We start from the raw sequence: 20,679 nt of genomic DNA, 5'->3' as shown, positions 1-20,679 counted from the left end.
TTTCAGTGACAAGTCGCAACTAAGAGTCGCAAGTAGCAACTAAAAAGCGCGGTTAACAGTGGCATCTGTTGGCCAAAGTTTGTATTACGTCCATCTCTGCGGTACGCTATGGAGTCCAACCGCGATTTCCGTGACAAATCGCAACTAAGAGTCGCAAGTAGCAACTAGAAAGCGCGGTTAACAGTGCCATCTGTGGGTCAAAGTTCGTACTACGCCCATCTCTGCGATACACTGAGTCCAACTGCGATTTCCGTGACAAGTCGCAACTAAGAGTCGCAAGTAGCAACTAAAAAGCGCAGTTAAAATACGTTTCCTAGTGTCATCTGTTGACCGAAGTACGTTATGAGAGCCTTGTGCCTCACGAGATCGATGTGCTGTGTGTGCATATGAAGGGATTATTTCTATAGTGGTACAAGTCCATTTTTGTTCATTTTGAGATACAGAGTCGTAAAGTTAAATGAGTGCTGAAAAATCTGCAGTTGAGATACCAGAAATATTCAAGCATATGGCTTCTTGCTAGAGATGAACCTTTATTTATGTTTGTTTGGATCACTAATTTCAGAAGCATTATAGACAGAAAAGTGGAGGTAATGGACTTGTACCTCTATTGAAATAAGCCCTTCATATTATATGACGACATGCACATTCAGCATCAGTTATGGTTGGTCAAATACTGCTGTGACTCTGAATGTATTATATTAATAAGAAGCAACATTGCATTTTTCTCCTGAAAATATCAAGTAACGTAACAAATGTGTTTGATTCTGCTTCCAATATGACAGTTTTGGTTAATACTCCACATGCCTACAGGACTTTGCAATGTTAACACAGCAGAACTCAGACATCTGTATAAGTGTAGAGAAATGAAAACAGTCATATGAATGCCTCACTTTTGTTCCGACACAGTTCAAGACTCGGGAGAAAAGTTTTACACCTGGTGTTCTTCATGGCAACTTCACACACAAGAACTTTTTGCCGACACTACTACCACCTACATAAGTAAGCTTTTCCTGTGTTACTTTCAAGTAATGCACTTAAGCTATTCCTGATTTAACTGGAAGATCTGTACTTCCCACTTTCATATCAACAGCCTCAAAATGCATATTGTAGACTTCGGGATATGTTACAGGTCAGTGTCACACCAAGATTGTGGAGAAAGGGGGGGGGGGGGAGGGGCGGATGTCACTTTCCAACAAGTGTTTACCAATAAGTAAGTGGCGGAAAATTATGGGTATAGGACGGCTTGAACATGTGGAAAATGAGATTTTTATTATTCACTCACTGTATTTGACATTTATTATTCCTTTAAAATCGCACAACGACTTCAATAAAACACAGTTTAATCATTCACACACTTATTTCACAATTATTTCACTTTTAAACTGCAAATTCTCTAAGAGCTGTCTTGAATCTTCACGAGTCTCTCTCAAAAACAGCCTTGATGTGGATAGATACTTACAGCAACCAGTAATCAGAGTCAGAACTGTGTCTGCAAAAACACAAGGATTATTAAACAATTTTTGCTGTCATTAATTACTAGCAATATAATTGACAGAGTAGATTGCTAATATTTGCTATAATGAATATCACATTTGCAAGAACGATCTCACTGAAGTAATTAAGTCCATCGAAACACTTAGAAACTAACCTCTCGTCTGACGAAAACGGTCTAAAGACGCAGTGGCAATTTCTTCAGATCTGTTGACAATGATATTTTGAGTTATCACTTTACTGAGTGACTGAAATGTAGTTCAGGTACCTGTGAACATAACAATATGTTAGAATTCATTTTCTAAATACGAACTATTACGGTACTGTACGGCTAATTACATATTAATTACACTATTACTATTTTCACAGTTGTTTCTTTAATACAAAATTAAAGCCAACGGAAGAAAAAACGTAAAACATACTTGCCAATGACAGGTTTGTTGAGATGCAATTTTCTGTGTGGACAGATGTAACTTTTTCATACGGTGGTAAGTCGCAGAAATCGCAGGAATCACAGAAATCGCAGAAGTAGCAAAAGTCACAGAAATCGCAGAAGTAGCAGAAATCGCGGAAGTAGCAGAAATAGCAGTGGCGGAAGGATACACGACCTATGTTCCTTAACTGCGACAAATCACAGTCAAGAATAACAGATACTGAAAAGTAGCATTCACAGAAATCACTGATATCGGAAAATCGCAGTTTAGCCCATCACTAGACCCCGGTGATATTACAGAGATGATAGTTACTGTAGCGAACAAATATTTACGTACTTCTTCGGAAATAGCCGCTGGCCATTGCGAATGACAAATAACATGTCAGAAAGTATAACATAATAAAGTTGAATATAAAATTATTATCCTCATCATTTGTCAGGAGATTGTCAAAATATGTGAATATATCACAGTAACTGCTAATATTTACAGAATTGATACACTGTCAGAATAAAACACAGTTACCCACTTTTAATAAATTTATCATACAGAGAATACCCGATCTTGACTGCTGCAACCAAATGCTGTCAGAACTTAAATATAGCAGAATTTTTACCTAAGCTGGTCTATCGGTCTCTGTTACGATATTCATCTACAGAGTAGAAGGAGGGGTCAATGGAAGCGTCTGATTCCACCCATCTGCTTCGACATAAATGTGTTGTGGTGTGTGAATGTCATTACGGCACGGTGTTTATGATTGGTATTTGTGTGTGTGTCGGTGGGGAGGGGGGGGGGGCTGCCGATCTAGTTTGCAGTGCCGGAATTTGCTGGTGGTAATTAATTTTTTTTCTAGCTGTGATGTTTTGTGAATTCATGGAGTATTGAATGTGATTTAATTTATGTAGGGATGATTGATTTGTGGACTTTTGGGATTGTGGTTTTATTTTTCGCAGTTGTAGGTTTTGGTTTTTTGGCATCAGTAGCTGTGGTGGACCTATATAGGTCACCGGAAATGACCGATTTCGATTTTCATAGTTATGTGTGTTGATGTTTTAGTATCGTCATCTGAGGTTGACCTAAGTAGGTCAAGGGAAATCTCCGATTCCCATTTTCGTACTTTTAGTTGTGGGTATTGGTGTTTTGGTATGGTCACCTATGGTTGACCTAGATTGTTGAAGGGAAGTGTCCGATTCCTGCAGATTTTTGTTGGTGTAGCAGAATGCTGTATTTTTTTTCTTTTTGTTCTTCATTTTGTGTTTTGGGATCATGGTGTGTTTTTTTTACTAGCTTGTCCTCACCCTAAAATCCCCAACTTCCCGCAGTTGTCCTGTTGGTTTGATTGTATTTTTGGTGGGAAATGTTATTGTATTATTTATATGTATCTTCGTGTTTGTTGCCATGTGTATGTAGTGACGTCATAGACACACTTAAAACAGCCATTTCCGGCATATTGATGACGGGTGGAATCAGATACTTCTGTATCAAATAGTCTTTCAAACACACTGTAAATCGTGCTTTATCTGAAACCAAGTTTTTAATGGTTCCTGACTTGCTGGCAGTTTATTGAAAATGCATGTTCCTGAATATTGGACCCCTTTTGACCAAGGTAAGTGATTTTAGGTCTTTATGTGGATTGCTGTTCCCATTTCTAGTACTGATATTATGTATTGAGCTATTGGTTGAAATACTTGTAACAAATTTCATTAAGGAATAAATATACTAGGAAGCAGTGGTTAGAATACAAAGTTCCTTGAACAGGTTCCTACATGATGTTCTTGAATTTATACCACAAACGATTTTTATTACGCGCTTTTACATGCGAAAAACTTTTGCTACGTTTGATAGGTTACCACAGAATATGCTCCCTTATGAAAAAATAGAATGAAAAAATGTGGTATGCCCTTCCCACGTGAATTTATTATCGAGTTGTAGTCCTAGAAATGTAACACTGTCAACCTTTTCGATCTGGTGTCTTCATATGTTATAAACATGCTGTAGCTGGAGAAATCGAGCAGTTTCCAAATCTGACATAAAACTTGGATTAGTGTACTCACACTTTCCCCCATAGGACTACCTTTTACAGCACAGGAGTAAACGAATCTGTCACATTACGTATATTTTTTGTTGTATTACAAGGCTGTACACTTTATTCTATTATGTGAGCAGCACAAGAAATTACGCTTCGAATTTAACCTACAGTACTCAGTTTACATATTACTTCATACTTAAAAACGCACGTTGTTAACATTTTACTTAAACAGTGCTGTGGCGAAGTTCCGCGTACTTTCTGATGCATCTGCGAAGATAATATTTCTAACTAGCTGACCCGACAGACTTCGTCCTGTCAAAAAGATTTGTAATATGGCAGTTTTTTTGCCTACGTATTTAAAAAAATTCTCCTGAACAGAACCGTCACCCTGGTGATAGGGCGTTGTGAATAAAAAATAATTAAATAAAACATATATAAGGATTTAAAAGTAAGTAATCGCTTTATTGTTAATCATGTGAATCATAATTATTATTATTATCATTGTAGTGCTTTGTGGTATACGATGTTTTTTGTTCGATTACCTGGCGCATAGATAAACAAATCTGATGGTTTTCCAACACGGGAACAGGCAACATACAATTGACCATGTGAGAAACATGGGTTTTCTAGATTAATACCACAAACACTTAATGATTGCCCCTGGGACTTGTTTATAGTCATAGCAAAAGCAAGCCGCACTGGAAACTGTAGTCGTTTAAACTCAAATGGCACATCAGTCGGAATCATTGGGATGCGCGGTATGAGAACATCTTCTCCTTTATACTTTCCTTTGAGTATAGTTGCTTCTATCACATTGTTTACTAATTTTTTTATCGCTAACCGTGTACCGTTGCAAAGACGCGGTTGGTTGATATTTCGCAACATTATAACCACCGATCCAACCTTTAATTGAAGATTGTGAGGTGGCAATCCTGGCAAATCCAGCGAGTTTAAAAATTCCGGTGGATAGTTGACTACATCATCTTGATTAGTAGCCGAATCAACTGATTTATATATCCTCAATTCGCCTGTAATTTGTTCTTGAATTTTGAAATTTAATTCATTTACATCTATGTTTTTTGCAGCCAGTATAGCTCGTTCGCTCAACCAATAATGGTTTCTGTAATTTTGAGAAACATCTGGAAACACCTTCTGAATAAGTTCATCTTTTGAACGAGTTAACTGACAAAAACTTTGAGGAAAGTTAATGCAGCCAGTCAACATGTCTATAGGAAATTTGCCATTACCAATGTCAATTTGTTGTTTAGAGAATATGTTTCCAGATTGGTCATTTTGCAACTCGACACGCATATTCTTGCTTAAATGAAGTACTTTGACATGTTTCCACAAATTGGAGGACTTTAGACATGCATTGAGTTCATCAGCTGGCGTTGATCGTGGAATCACTGGCAATGTTTGACGAAAATCTCCTGCTAATAAAATCATTGCACCACCAAATCGGTTATTATTGCTCTGTAGATCTTTTAAGGTTCTGTCTAAAGCCTCCAAAGATTTTTTATGTGCCATCGTGCATTCATCCCAAACAATCAATTTACATTGCTGCAAAACCTTTGCCATTGCAGAGTTCTTCGAAACGTTGCAGGTTGGAGTTTCATTGCTTTGCATATTTAATGGCAATTTTAGTGCTGAATGGGCTGTTCGACCACCTTCAAGCAAAGTTGCTGCGATTCCCGACGAAGCGAGTGCAAGTGCAATTTTATTTTGTGAGCGAATTGTTGCTAATATTAATGAAATCAAAAAAGTTTTTCCTGTACCACCAGGTGCATCTAAGAAGTAAATCCCTCCAGTTTCATCATTTGTTACTTTCATAAGAGTTTCAAATACATACTTCTGTTGTTCATTTAACAGTGGAAGATTTGTTTGAATTAATTCTTTCAAAGCGTTGAGATCATACAGTTTTTCTCGATGCAACTCTTGGTTAAAAGCGTCATGCATTGGACGATTGGGCGCGGTCAGGCCTAATTGAATTAATAGTTTGTTTGACATTATCAAGCACATGTCCTCAATTGAAATCAATGCTTCATTGTAAATTTCTTCACTGATTTGTATATTTGGATTTCCCATTCTATTCCGTATTTGATACAAAATATCATCACACATATAATCTTTGTACTTGATCCACAAATCAATTGGGTTTGATGGGAAGCATGTAGATATGATTATAGAAAACAACGTTCGTATTTGATGAGCGTGTGATGATATTACAGCATCATTGAGAGTTTGCTCCCAATGAGCGTCATTTTCAAGCAATTGCAAACGTTGACAGGCTTCTCTGTAGGATCCACACAATTCACCATGAACAATTCGTAACTGTTGGAATGATGTTGGGCCACGTACATTGACTAATAGCAGTCGTAAATAAAAACATTCATCATTGCTTGGATGTACTGAATAAATCCGGCCAATCGCATCGGTGGAATATACATCTGTATATCCTGGAACTGGTTTTCCTTGTTTCCGTCGTATAAATCTCCTTGAGGATTGATTCCAGGTATAATATTTTGGCATTTCAGAATATAGCTTGTAATTTAATATGAACTTTATACCATAGCAATAAAGCTCAAATTGACTACGTTTTAGTTACAAATCATTTGTATAGGAAAAAGAAAAGGGCTATTTTTAGGGTTTTTCCAGCAATAATTCTAATTTTTCTCGCCGTAAAAACCATCCTTGAACTTCAACGAACATTTTAAAAAAAGATTTGGCCAAATTGGTCGAGGCGTTGTTGAGTTATGCGCTTACCAACACATTTTGCGATTCATTTTTATATTATAGATAGATAGCGACCGATACCCTACAAACATATAATATGAAACACTAATAATCGTTCTAACATCAACTAAAATGTACCCGGAGTTAATAAGCTAAGGTTATGACACGATTCATACGACATTCCTGCCATTTCACACTACTCGCAGTTATACTGATAACTAAACTGATGGATTCCAACTATGTCGTCATTTAACTGTAGCCCCTCGGAGTATTCGGTATTCCCTAGCGAAAAATAACTTGGCAGTTATTAATAACCGTTAACGATAACGGTTATCAAAGAATAACTGGAACTGTGATAACGGTTACTCCAGAATAACCGTATGGCCCAGTGAATCCAAACAGCTGATATTCAGAGGCAATTTGTGTAAAACAAATGACGATCGAGAATCAGATATTAACCGAACCAGAATATCAAATCACACTGCAATATGTACAACAATGGTAAACGGATTTCGAAATTTAGTTTTTGTCTCTCAGAAACTGTGTCGCATGCAAACATAGCAAATGTTTGTTGATGACAAAAATTCTGTTCTCGGAATTTGAATGCTCATTCCATAGATATTGCAAAAACGGAGCAGTGGTTCACTCTTCCACAGCTTAATTTCTCAGAACTAAATGCTATGCCTGAGTAGCAGACAAGCAGTATAAGTGTTGTGTTTCAGAGGAACATGTTAATTATGGTATTCAGGTAATAAATGAGCAAAAATATGTTAGGAGAGACGAAAAATTGTTTTGGCATTAAGCTCCCTCCACGTTTCAACACTATTATCGTTTGCTTGAGCTTATGAATCAGTTTGTAATTGTCTTGTAATTGTGTGGCAACTGCGAGAACGTTGTACTATTTTAATGATATTGAGCAGACACACCAGTGTTTTCATTCTAAATATAAACAGTTGTTCACCCTTGGCGATTTTAATGATGGATTGGGACAGCATGTGAATTGCGTATTTTCTGAGGGTATAAGTTTTAGGTTCGTGTCACACGCACGTAATTTTCCGACGAGTATTTCATGCTTAGTGTAATATACATCCATTTATGAAAAATACAGGGTCTGCGTGCAAGTATATAACTTTAAGTGCTTGCTATTTTCATTTCGTATAAAATCTCTATAGGAATTCATATATAACTTCGTAAAATAAGCTGCTTAATTTATGTATTGCAGCAGTTCCACCATGCTTTGAAAATCCGGAGTGTGTGCTTACAGAAACAATTAGCGTAATAGAGTCCTAGTTTCTGTTGCAGCCTGAATCCGCGAATCTGAACGCGAAAGTATAGTTGCAAATGTAGCATTATGTATGTTCGTCATTGCAATAACTTGTATGTCTTATTTCCGATGTTGCCGAAAATTTATATTATGTGATTAAAGTCTTAGCCCCGCAGAGAAAATTCTAGTCTACTTTGTGTGTGAATCAGAATATTACGAATGAACTATCATTTTCCGCCGACAATAGATTAATTATTCATCATATTGAGTTCCCATGACTCATTACGTGAGTTGTTGCCAACATCAGCACGCAACACAATAGCAGGTGACACCGTAAGTGCGCTTTTACCTATACCTCCGGCCGAAGAAAAACATAGATTCAGTGATACTTATTGGGAGTGCTTTTGGCTATAACAGTTAACTAATTGCCAGCATGAGCATGTAACGCAGAAGTTGCCGGGAAATACGGAAGCGTCCGATCCCACCCGTCTGCTTTGACCCATGACGTCACAAATATGGCGGAAACAAAAACAAACACACACACTTTCCACAAGAAGCCTAATGACACTAACGGGACAAGCGCGGGAAATGGGGTGTTTTGGGTGGGGGGCAAACTAAATATAAACAAATTTAGACGCCATGCGTAGCTACAACGTGTACGTGAAGACAGCCATGCATGAATACCCACCCACCTCCCCAGGGGTCGTAACCCCTGCAACCCATAGAAGATAAAGATGCTTCAGTAGCTGATTAGTGTTTTTTGTCTTTTAAAAAAAAAAAAAAATCTCACGGGATAGAACGAACAGATCAGAAAGATAAATATAATAAACTAAAACAGAAATTCGAGGAAACATAATTAAAATAATAAGTGTTTTTAAATAAAAAAATCTCACAAGATAGAACGAACAGATCAGAAAAGTAAATAAAATAAGATAAAACAGAACTGGAGACAGCCATACTCAAACCAAACTCCGCGCCGTCATGACGTCACACACACCTTTACGTCACGGGTCAAAGCCGACGCGTGGGATCGGACGCTTCTGTCGACCTGTTGCCGGTACTGTAAGTTCATCTCAGCCTCTTTCTATCATGCCGTTACTTTAACCGGGGGTTGCAGCTATGAACGCACATTTAATGCTATAAAAGCGTGGTTAACAACCTGGTGAACAGTCACTAGGGGTAGTAGCGTTTCATGTTGTGCCTGTCAGCCTGAAACTAGATATCGCAGTGAACAAAATGAGGAATTACATGTGGGTCTAGAAATTAAGGACTTTAAGTGCAGAATTCGTGACTGAGAAATGCAAAGTCTATTCTTTATAAACTGAAAATTGTAAATCAACGTACTTGTCATTGGCATTTCTTTGTTCTTCAGTTAATGTTTAACTTGTCATTGTAGTGGCTGTCGTTTCCGGTCGCCGCTAGTGGACTGAAATATCCTATTTAAACTGTATCTCATAGTAAAATTGGAATCAGAATATGATCGTTTCTATCCAATGCCTTGGTTTTCAGGAACTTAAAAGTGCAGTAATGGACTACAACAAACCTGTTTGGATTGGAAAAGAGGGAACAAATGAAGTATGTACTGATCCAGAATTTGTGGTAAGTGGCTTCTGTTTTTTACCATTGTTTCTTTAATCTGTGTTTGTGATGTGGTATGTGAATAATCGAAAATTGTCATGATGCTAGAAGTAGAAGTAAGTCAGTCTAATTAAAAAAATCTGATAACCTGTCAATTTTAAATGCAACAGTGCACAACACTGCATAAAATATGGTGCATGGTAAATGACACAAGGGATGGAGGAGAGAGTTTAAATTTAATGTTTAATAATTGTCAAAGATTAACATTAAATAATCACTCAGGAGCTTTGATAAGTTTGCATTAAAGTTGTTCCTCTAAGTGTTAACTTTAATATACAACATACAGAGGAGATATTGTAGCAAATATTAGCAATGTAGTTAAACATAAAAATAAAACAAACTCGGTTAGTGCACATTAAATTTTATCCATAGCATTGTAAAGGGATTGTGGTTTCTTTATGAATATTAGAAGTGTTGTTAAGTTTTTGGTCTTGATTACAATGAAAAACAAATTAAAAGTTCCATATTACCAGTTTCAATGTTCTAACCATCCTCAGATATGTGGAAGAACACAGTTGGCAACAACATAAAAAAGTGACATGTTTGTTCTTTATCACCATTTACTGCACTGTCATAAATGATAATTGTAAAATTGCAATAAAATTACAGAAAACCAGTGTGGTTAATGACACAAATAATAAAGCTGCTTTTACATGGGCATGAAATCTCATGTATCATGTTTGTATTAGCATCCAGCTTTGTCAAAGTGCAGGAGGATAGTTAGTTATTGAATCTGTTTGTGAATATGAATAAACATGTTTCATTATAGTGTGTGTGTGTGTGTGTGTGTGTGTGTGTGTGTGTGTCGGGGTGTGTGTGTGTGTGTGTGTGTGTGTGTGTGTGTGTGTGTGTGTGTGTGTCGGGGTGTGTGTGTGTGTGTGTGTGTGTGTGTCGGGGTGTGTGTGTGTGTGTGTGTCGGGGTGTGTGTGTGTGTGTGTGTGTGTGTCGGGGTGTGTGTGTGTGTGTGTGTGTGTCGGGGTGTGTGTGTGTGTGTGTCGGTGTGTGTGTGTGTGTGTGTGTGTGTGTGTCGGTGTGTGTGTGTGTGTGTGTGTCGGTGTGTGTGTGTGTGTGTGTGTGTCGGTGTGTGTGTGTGTGTATTTATTTGGTTTTGTATTGTATTTTGGAATTAAACTTTTTTGTCGTGAAAGTCTGATATGTAGTGTAGTCAGAGTTGTAGATTAACTTGAAGGCTAATTTTGATAGTGAACTAGAACTGCCAAGAAATGGGGTACCATGAGAGTAACACTAATCCTTAGTGTGGCATTCATTTTAGACCATTAGTTTTTTGGCAGAGGTTCTTGACAACCATTTTGATAATGCTGTGGGTGATTTCAGATCGATGGGGTGGATACATTCAATTTTTCCCATAAAATACCTTCAGAAATAACCATATTTGAATTTGATAAGTGCCCTAAACTCAGCTTAAAATACTGATATTATAAAATTGTAATTTCTTGAACAGATGAAAATCAGTTCTGAAGATTTGAATACTGATTAATTTTATTATTGTACCCCCAAAAGCTACTGAAAGACTGCATGACATGTCATTTGATGGCCTGAACAATTTGAATTCCTCTCAAGATCTATTTAGATTTTATATTCAATGAAAGCTACAAACATTTCTGAAGTTAATAAAACGTTTTCAGTCAGTGTGTGTGTCTAGTAAGCAGATACATTCAACCATTCTCTCCACTGCTACAAAAGTGGTTCACATGACTTTTGGTAGCCTCCATTTGGAAGTTGTACGACTGAATGCATATGTGGCAGTTTCCATTCTTGAAAATGAGGCAGTTGTGTATTTTCTCCCCTTGTGAAAACTGTTACCTTGAAAGGGTTTAATGGGATAATCTGTAAGTAGGTAGATGTTACTACTGAATGATGGAAGCCCAAACATCACCCTCGTTACTTTTTTCCTGCTCTCACTCACAATGAAGATTAATCTAAAATTGTCATCTGAGATGGTGTTCAAATTGGATATTGGTTTTTATAATTATAGCAACTGCTACCACTGTCAGCAAAACATTTTCTTGTTGCACTTTTCATCTATATTGGTAATTGCATTTGGAAAATTTCATTTTCCATAGCAACTGTCTGGAAAGTGATTATTTTTGTTGTTGTTAGTGCTAAATACTAGTCATTTTTCATATGGGTTTGAAAGCTTGGTCTACTAGATTTGCAGGTGTTGTACAATTAAACAAAAGTCCAGTTGCCGATGTCTGGAAGTGTGAAATTATAGATGGCGGTCTGTTAAATTTTTAACTACAAAATTTTTAGCCATTTGTAAGTGTACTGCTATCATATTATGTGCAATGCTAATATTCCCACTGACATCAATCATGTAGTGTAACATCTGTAACGTAAACAATGCAGATTTGGCACCAAAATATCACTAATAACGTGTAAGGAATCAGACTAAAATTAATGATAGGTCAACCTGTGACACATTCAGTATTTTCTCAGAAATTCTCTGAGCTGAGTCTTTTTTGAAAATATCTACACCTTTGTTAAAGAGCTATATCTGTATTCACTTCTTTTGAGCTGAGTTGAAACAAGCCTTTTGGTCATACTATGAAATATATCACGTACCTTAAATCACTCAAGTTGGAAGCTTCCTTACTAACAGTAACAGTGCAGATGAGATCTTGACAGACAATGTTGATTTCCACAACTAGGCCCAGGCTGTTTCCCTGTGCACATCAACTACCTAACAAAGTAAGTAAACATCAAGCTAAGTGGGACTCCACATCCAATATAAGAATAGCCCAAGAAAAATTGTATAATGATAAATATCCTCCCATGTTCAATTTTTATAGTTTGAATATCTGCATTCCTTGTTTTTATGAACTCAATGTGAGAATTATCCTGCCCATATTAAGTGCATTTATTTGTATGAATGGTCTGTCTACCATAAATCTGAGTGAGTGGCTGAAAATGTTTTTGATACATAACATCTAGTGTTTGGGTGTTTAGTCTTCCCTTATGATTTTTTTTTTGAAATAATCAGAGAAACACAATTACCCACCACTTTTGCTTGTGCCCTATTTCCATTGTGCAACAGTACGTGTTTCTTATAACTCAAAACTTTGTAAAGTGCAATGGCTATACCAACATTTCAAGACAAGTTGTATGTGAAATGGCACCAAATGACAAACGTGAATTATCCGACTGAAAATAGTACAGAGAGAAAGCGGAAGTACAGGACCCTAATTAATTTTCAGGTATGTCTTCACTGAACATTTGCAAAATTTTATGTTCACTATAGTTAAACTAGATGTGGCTGACTATACATTGCTCAAAATGTATCTCAGTAAACACCTAACCAAAAACTATTCATGGAAGTGATTAATCTTATGATGCTGTAGTAAGATGCGCAGAAATCATGGCTGCTTAATGCTCTCATTAGAATTTAGGTCTAGGTTTATCCTTCAGAAGAGGCAGTAGCAGATCCAGAGGGAGGCTAAAGCGCTGAAGCCCAAAGCCCCCACCTCAAAAAGCATCTGGGTCCTCACCTGACAGATCTCAAATCAAGCTTGATATTATCCTGCTTTCTTAGTTCTATACTACCTACAATACAATTTTCATCACTTACCCTGACATAGTGTACTTAGGTATAGTATGTTCAAAATTTTCAATTTCTGTAAGAAGCTATTTACATAAGAGTTTTTAATCAATATGCCACTCATTTGTGGAGCAGCTATACCTATGCCCTACTACCATTGACACCCACTCAACAGTGATGGGGTTACACATGGTACTTGAGATACAAGTGGCCAGGTTGTGAGTGCACGTGTTGCACTGCGGGACACTTAGGCCTTTGATGTATGGTTTGATGAATCGAACATAAAAGAATGAGGTATTGAGTTGTTGACAATAACTGTTGTCACGGTGTCCTTTCATTTTAGTCATATTTAGAAAAAAATGACAGCACACAAACAGTGAGTTCTTGGTTCATTGTTTTACTGTAAAGGAAGAAAAGAGGATGAATTGAGTGAACCAATATTACCTCGAAACAATGTCAGTGACTTGTCGACTCAAGCTCATTGGATGCATCCTTCTGGATTATTTTGTATGTATGTCACTGGAATTCATATAATTGTGACTAGTGGAGTTTGTGACATTTTACTTAGTTGAGTTCATTGATCTTTTGATCAGTGTGCTATGGGTGGCTGTGGAGGTTAATCGGGGCACTCAGTTCTCCTTGCCTGCCCTGCAAGGGACAGTGTGAAGTAATATGAAATCAATTATTGTGTTTGTTTGGTTTTAATACTTTGCCTGCCTGTCATTGCCATGAATTTCTTAGTTTTATACCACATTATTTACCTAAAATTGGTCAGAATCTCTTACAGATTAAAGTATTAATCAATAAGACCAACCTTTACTATGAGAGCGTCACCAAAATCATGAAAAATTGAGCTGTTACATACATTTTGGTCAAGTAGTTTAGCTGATATGTAAATTTTTAGGAAATAGCTGATTTTTTAACAGTTTTGAAGTTGGTCACATAATAGAAAAAATGTTTGTATTGATTGATGAGTATTATCTTGACTCCTTAAATGATTATTGCTAATTTTTAAATAACCTTGTTGAGTAGTTCCAAAGAGTTGTCTAGCTGTTGGTAAATTGTTTGGATTATGTATGATTTTCTATTTCATGTAAAAGTTATTGCTTTTGTTTCCTGTTGTTAGAGCCTGAACCAGTACTATTGGGAGTGTCTAGTATATAAACTATGTTCACTGAAAATAGTTTTGCTATTTCTTATGTAACAGGAAAGTACTCGGTGACGAGGAAGAGTATGAACTTCTCACAGGTGTCAGAAGTGGCATGTAATTAAGAATACCCAGAGCAGAGGGTGGACAAAACAAAGTTCCAATGACTGTCTAAAGGAATGTGCTTGGCTATCCTATAGCCAATAACAGAATGGTGCATAATGTTTGCTTTGTGTTCTGTTTCCAGTTCAGATTGTGGGGGCAAGCATTCTGTGGCTATGGGGTCTTTAGTAACTTAAAAAATGATGGATCACAAATTAATTACTTGTATGGGACAGAAGTCAGTGAATGTGGTCTACAGGAAAGCAAATGATTACAACATAAGAGAAATTGAATGATTTATTCAAGAGAGAGAGTAAGAGAATTAAGCAGGTCAATAATGCATTGATTCACCTCTGGCCCTTATGCAAGCAGTTATATAGCTTTGCTTTGACAGAGTTGTTGGACATTCTCCTGAGGGATATCATGCCAAATTTTGTGTAGCTGGTGTGGAAGAGTGTCAAAATCCAGAGCTGGTTGGGGGGCCCTGCCAATAATGGCCCAATCATTCTCAATTGGTGAGAGACCTGGCGACTTTGCTGGTCAAGGTGGGGTTTTGCCAAGCATGAAGACAAGCAGTAGAAACTCTCACCTTGTGTCAGACACAAATTCAGATGGGTTTGTTAGTGTACAGTCGTCAGTAGTCAGAGGAAGGAGCACTGTGAGCTCAGTCCCCTTCTGTGAGCCACCTATTAGTGGTCATCATGGTCAGTTTTGAAGCACCAGTTGCATGTTGGATTGATGATACTGTTGAATCTGGGGCTCTTAATGTGTCTCCGATTGTTTGTCCTCACATTCTATTGTCTATCTAGGTCGACTGCTTTCTTCTTGACTCTGTGTTCCGCCATGGTTCATCCATCCCACCAACATCGCCGAATAGTGACATTGCTCCTATTTAAGTTTCAAGCAGTTCATCGATTATTCCAACTGCATGTCCTCTCTCAATTGCTGATAGCTGCATATACTGTAAATGCACCTGTCTTTAAAGTATAGTTATTGCCCAACTGAGTACATGAAATGAAATTGGCAAATACTCCGTGCCCTGTTATCGACATGCCCCTGTTCACTGTCCTTTCCGGAATCTGTGAAACTAAGCTGCATCATCACAAGTTCATCCAGTTGCTGCCAAAGTTTACAGTTTTTCATTTTCCATAAATACCTGTAAAAAATACCAATTTGTGAATAATTTGCATAATTCATTGTTTTTTTTCTTAGAGTGTACAAAAGCACTAAATATCTTCAGAAACCATTCTACTACTGAATACCACAACATGGCAAGTGTTAAAGAGTACATATTTCAGAAATTAATGTGAAAACCTTGAAAAGACAGTCAATATTTTAATTGAAACTGAGATATGACAAATGATTAAATCAATTTGTGTGTCTGATTTCTGCAGTAAAGGTGATTGTGCTATGCTGTTGAGAAAATATGCATATGATTTTGCATTAAGTGATGAAATCGACCAAGGAAAATCTCGGAAAATTTTTGAAATTTTGCATTAAGAAACAATGCCAAAAAATGCTACTTATCTGAGCAAACCAGTCCAGAATATTGATCGTTGCCTTTTTGTCATAATGAGAAACGTTCTCAACAGAGTCAAACCAGCAAAGTAATGTGCTGTCCTTAGTGACGAAACAAGAGTTCATATGCTTTCTGTCTGCAACTGACTTCACTGTTGCTGTTTTTGTGGCAGGGCGGGCTTAGTTACGTAAATGTTTGATCACTGTCTCTCGTCATACTGTTCACTACAAAAGTCCACCTACCTCAGTATGGCGCCAGATCACCAGCCTGTTTCTCTGCATACGCAGATACTGTTCAGACGATGCTAAAAGCAGCATTGAAGAAAAACACAGTCATTACTTACATTTGCAAAGTCTGTGTAAACTCTGGCGGCAAGCTATAAAGTAATATCTTATAACGCAATTTTCGGGTGGAGTGTGACTGCTTCATCTCTTAAAAAAAAAAAATGACAAAATTCTACAAGAAGTTCTTTTATTTCTTTAGGTTCAAAATTACACTTGCCATCCTGTATTTGATTAATGAATAATATTACTGTTCTCAGCTCAAAGTTCATACAACCCAGTAAACACCCAAGGCGGCCAGGAATGTACTTAAGTCCAATCCAAATTATTACATGAGTTTCACATTTGGTCCTTTTCATTGGATTTCTATTCAAGAAACTGCTCACCATCTGTTCCATAAACAGGTATGAAACATGCAACGTGGAATTCTACAAAGCTGAAAGTTGACACATGTTTATCTATCCAGCAGATCACTTCAAAAAGCTCAGATTTTCACAATCTGTCCATAAATGCAACTGCCTTCATGGCAATACAATCCGGACGCAAAAAACCAGTAGCTTCTTCATTTTACTCATAATGTAGATGGACATGTCCAACATGACCTGCACGTCCGATAGTTAACCAGCAAACTCCTGTTCAATCTGCTTCTCTCCCAGTATACTACTTAGCAGTGTGCGGGAACTGCTTAACTTTGATTGGTTGTTCAAAATGACCAGCCAATCAAAACAATCCTTAGAGTTCTTTCTCGTGCTAAAAGTGGCCTGAGCCAATCATTATTCAGGTGCATTTATGTCATTACAACATGTGAATACTAATATAAGATTTAATAAAACCAAATGAAAAGAAAATTAATCTTGAAATAAATTTAGAATATGATTTTAATTTCAACTGTTATTCTGGCTGCCTCCTTACAAAAGCTAGTAAACTTAGACATACGTCATCTGCAAGGTGGGCACAAACATCTTTCCCATGCTATGTTTACTTAACATATTACATAAATTTAATCTTGAAATTTAACACATGTCCCACATACACACTCTCACTCACTCTTTTACTCCTGCAACAATATTAGACACAAATAATAATTTTGTCTGATTTTTGTATTACAAAAATGTGAAGTAGTTGACATTTTTAATATGAAAATCCAAACAAATTATCTGACATTTTGTAACTCCAGTAATGATTTCAAATGATTCTAAAAGACACAGTTGTTATTCCTAACTGAGTTTTTCAGTCTAAGTGTCGGTTTGAGGTGTTTTAGTTAATTTCCTCTAACTCTGAAACTGACAGATGGCTGAAATGTTTATACCATAGTCTCTTGAATAACAAAAGGCATTATATAGACTTTGAACAATATTAAATAATATTTAATATAGTTTATTTAGATTCTTATGGGCTTGAATATTCTGTCACTTAAATTGACACGGGGTACCGCTTCCCACTGCTAGGCTAGCAACAGATGCGAATGAGTCACAAGTTGCTGTTTCTGTCACTGCCATCGGCTCCAAAGCTCTGAGCTGTACTGCAAAGTAGTGCAATAAATGCTATTGCATATTGACTTGGGACATTAGGTTGAGCAGTGAAACCATTCAGAACTTAAACAAAGTTGGCCTGCAAGTTGATAATGTGCCAAGATGTCTGGAAATTTCAGTGGCACACAGTACCAAATAAAGCAGGTCCAACCACTAGTGACTTACATGCATTCTGCAGAACATAAACTGAACCTCACTATCACGAAGGCCTGCAGCTTATCTAGTGTTAACAGTATGATGGTAGTTGAAAGTCAACCTACAAATTGTGCGTGCGTGCGTGCGCACGCCTGTGTGAAGAAACACCTCTTGAGAAGGAGCTTCGGAGAGGCAGGAAACATCTCCCCCAAACAGCAGCAGACACATGTCAATAGACAAAGGAGTTTTTTCCAAATGTAAAAATTCCTTTATAAATTCTTGCTGTATAACCAGTATCCACTTGTAGGGTGAAGTGCAGCTTTTCTTCGGTTGAACTAATATAATTGTACTTTTGTGTGACAATGACTGAAGACTGGTTGAATGGTTTGGCTGCCATTTATAATCATTGAGAGATGTTTGGCATACTACAATGTGTCGAAGAATTTGCAAAAAGTTGTATGATGGGACTTGCTATGCTTTAAATAAGCAATATAAAATTGTGTGCTTTTTAATGTTTACTGTGGTAAAGCCTACTCTCAGCTGGGTCAAGCTCCTTCCAAACCAAAATCTTGGATCCACCAGTGAGCACTAAAGTAAAAGTACTACAGAAGGATATGACTCGAGGTAGTTTTGAAAGTTGTGTGTCTTTATGGAAATGAACTGTGATACGTTCCAGCAAAGTTGTGGTGAATGTGGTGGGGTGGACAACGATATAACTGTACATCAGCACCCAGGTTTTCCCTGTATTGGCTGTAATGATGAAATACTGAGTGTAATGCGAGTCAAAAATCCAGAAATTCTAGACTTTGTGTGGAATGAAGTATTGTATTTAAGTAAATGAAATAGTCTGAGCACATGTATCTGTAAGATTAATCCCTTATATGGGGTGTTTCAAAATTACACTGACAAACTTAAAGGAATACAGAGGGTGTCTTGAGGAACAAAATGCAGACAGAACCCATAACTAGAATCATCAGAGGCTACAGAGCTTCCAAGTTAAACATGCCAGCACATGTATATGTATGTATATTCCAGCTGATTGTGATAAGGATACAAACTTTTGGGGATAATGGAGAAGGATAAATGTATCAATTTGCGGTAAGGAATCCTGGTCGGCAAATGGGTCAAAGTTGTAAGCAAACATCTTTGATACCTGTGCCCGTGGAAAACATGTATAGTTTCCACAGATTCTGGAAATTGGGAATATCAGGTATTTTCAAACACATCAGGAAAATTCTGGAAATATCAATATTGTTACATTCCATCGTAGATTTTCCACTGTTGGAAATTAAAAAAAATGGAAAATCTAATTTTTGTCTCAGTAGATGAAATGGTTTGTTTACTGAGCTATCCTGCATTGTCTCTGACTGTGTGCAGCTGAGTACGTGTGCCACATTCTTACTCCATCATTCCGACTGCTTCTCCCATTCTTACCAGTCCCCTTGGCTTGCAGTCAGTGTTGCCATAACTTTTTGCTGCTAGCCTAGCAGCTGCCAACGAGAGGCAGGGAGGAATGAGGATGAGAGGCAGGGCGGCATAATGACTGTTTTGTTTGGTTCTTATTCTCAGAGATTGTAGATGCAGGGGCCAGATGGCAGTCTTGTGTGCACAAGTTGTGTTTGAGTGATTGTTGGATGTGTGTGGTCTTGTTTTCTGACAAAAGCTATGGCTGTCTTTTCTACATGCCTGTCTGCGGCTCAGCAATCATCTTTGTGGTGAGTTGCTCATTATTATTGATTCTCAGAATGTGTGAAAAAGGTATGTTGTATGGATTGATCACTGTGGTCTCATTTCATCACCATGCTGTCTGTGGCCTGTGAATAGCTGGCCACAAGGGTGGATTTCCATGACAGGCCAAAACCAGAGGCTGTTTCTGTGGGTATCTAACGGGTTGGGCCTGCTGATCCGAAGCCATTTGGTTCCCACTAATGTGCAGGCCCTGCCTATCAGATGTAGTCTCACCAATCTGCTGCAGGTTGGGTCTGTTTGTGTGTGGTGTAATGCAGCAGATTTTCATGGTTTATCCATGGACCCAGGACTACAGTGCTTCTCAGCAGGCCAGGGATAATGGGTCATGGATTTCAGGAATTGTGACTGTCTCATGGTGAGTATGTTGTACAGTGTGGCATTTTTAGAGATTTTATTTGGTCTAGTACGTTTTGCCACCTCAAAAGTAGGTTATATGTTAGCAAGTATGGACAAGAAGAAGAAAATTGTCAGTCACTGGTAGTTTGTATGTTATACTTACAGATTTCTCGAAAGAAAAATCACACAATACTTCTAAAATAATAGATATAATACAGTGGGTAATAACTGACTATATTTCTGAAATTGGTGATGGTATTTTAAATCTTGTCACCAAATGTGTTTTGCTTTATTGAAATAAAATATCAGTGGTTGTAATGAAACACATACTATTTGGCTTGCTTTCTCTGTCTAAAAACACTTCATTACAAAAGATGTCGATGGTAATACTTAAAATTTTTGCTCACACTAGGAAATGCCTTCTGCTTGAAAGGCTTTTAGATATTTCCTCCTTTGCACTATTGTTTCTTCTACCATAGCTGCAAAGACGGATTGTGAACTTAAGACTTAACTTACCCTTGAGATCTCAAAATTTATCAGGGAAAACTGCTAAAACTTGCCTGGAAATCAAGGAATTTCTGTTGGGGAAACTGTGGCAACCCTGATGTCCCATTACTGTTGCTGCTGAGATTCTATGTTAGGCAACTTTGAGATGATAGTATGAACCAAAACAAGAAAAGATACCCAGTAAACATAGGCTCTAAAATGCATACATTAGGAGCTATGAGCTCTT

The 20,679-nt window shown here is 37.4% G+C and overlaps 1 protein-coding gene and 1 long non-coding RNA gene across 2 annotated transcripts in view; one reads left to right on the top strand and one right to left on the bottom strand.

Annotated features, from left to right (window-relative positions):
- Positions 1–1,361: 1,361 nt before the first annotated feature.
- LOC126108979 (uncharacterized) lies at positions 1,362–2,283 on the bottom strand. The gene is made up of 3 exons (XR_007523671.1): positions 1,914–2,283; positions 1,649–1,759; positions 1,362–1,489 (listed from the first exon to the last, which is right to left on the bottom strand). It is a non-coding gene; the product is annotated as an uncharacterized LOC126108979 (long non-coding RNA).
- Positions 2,284–7,372: 5,089 nt separating this feature from the next.
- Positions 7,373–20,679, top strand: part of LOC126108142 (zinc finger protein 665-like) — a 138,857-nt gene continuing 125,550 nt past the window's right edge. Inside the window, exons 1-2 of the mRNA XM_049913387.1 lie at positions 7,373–7,432; positions 9,458–9,547. Coding sequence (XP_049769344.1) covers positions 9,476–9,547 — 72 coding nt within the window. The 5' untranslated portion in view covers positions 7,373–7,432; positions 9,458–9,475. The remainder of the gene's footprint in view (positions 7,433–9,457; positions 9,548–20,679) is intronic.

This window comes from Schistocerca cancellata, chromosome 11 (genome assembly GCF_023864275.1).
Source record: "Schistocerca cancellata isolate TAMUIC-IGC-003103 chromosome 11, iqSchCanc2.1, whole genome shotgun sequence".
Lineage (NCBI taxonomy): Eukaryota > Metazoa > Arthropoda > Insecta > Orthoptera > Acrididae > Schistocerca > Schistocerca cancellata.
This window is presented reverse-complemented; position numbering and strand designations above follow the sequence as displayed.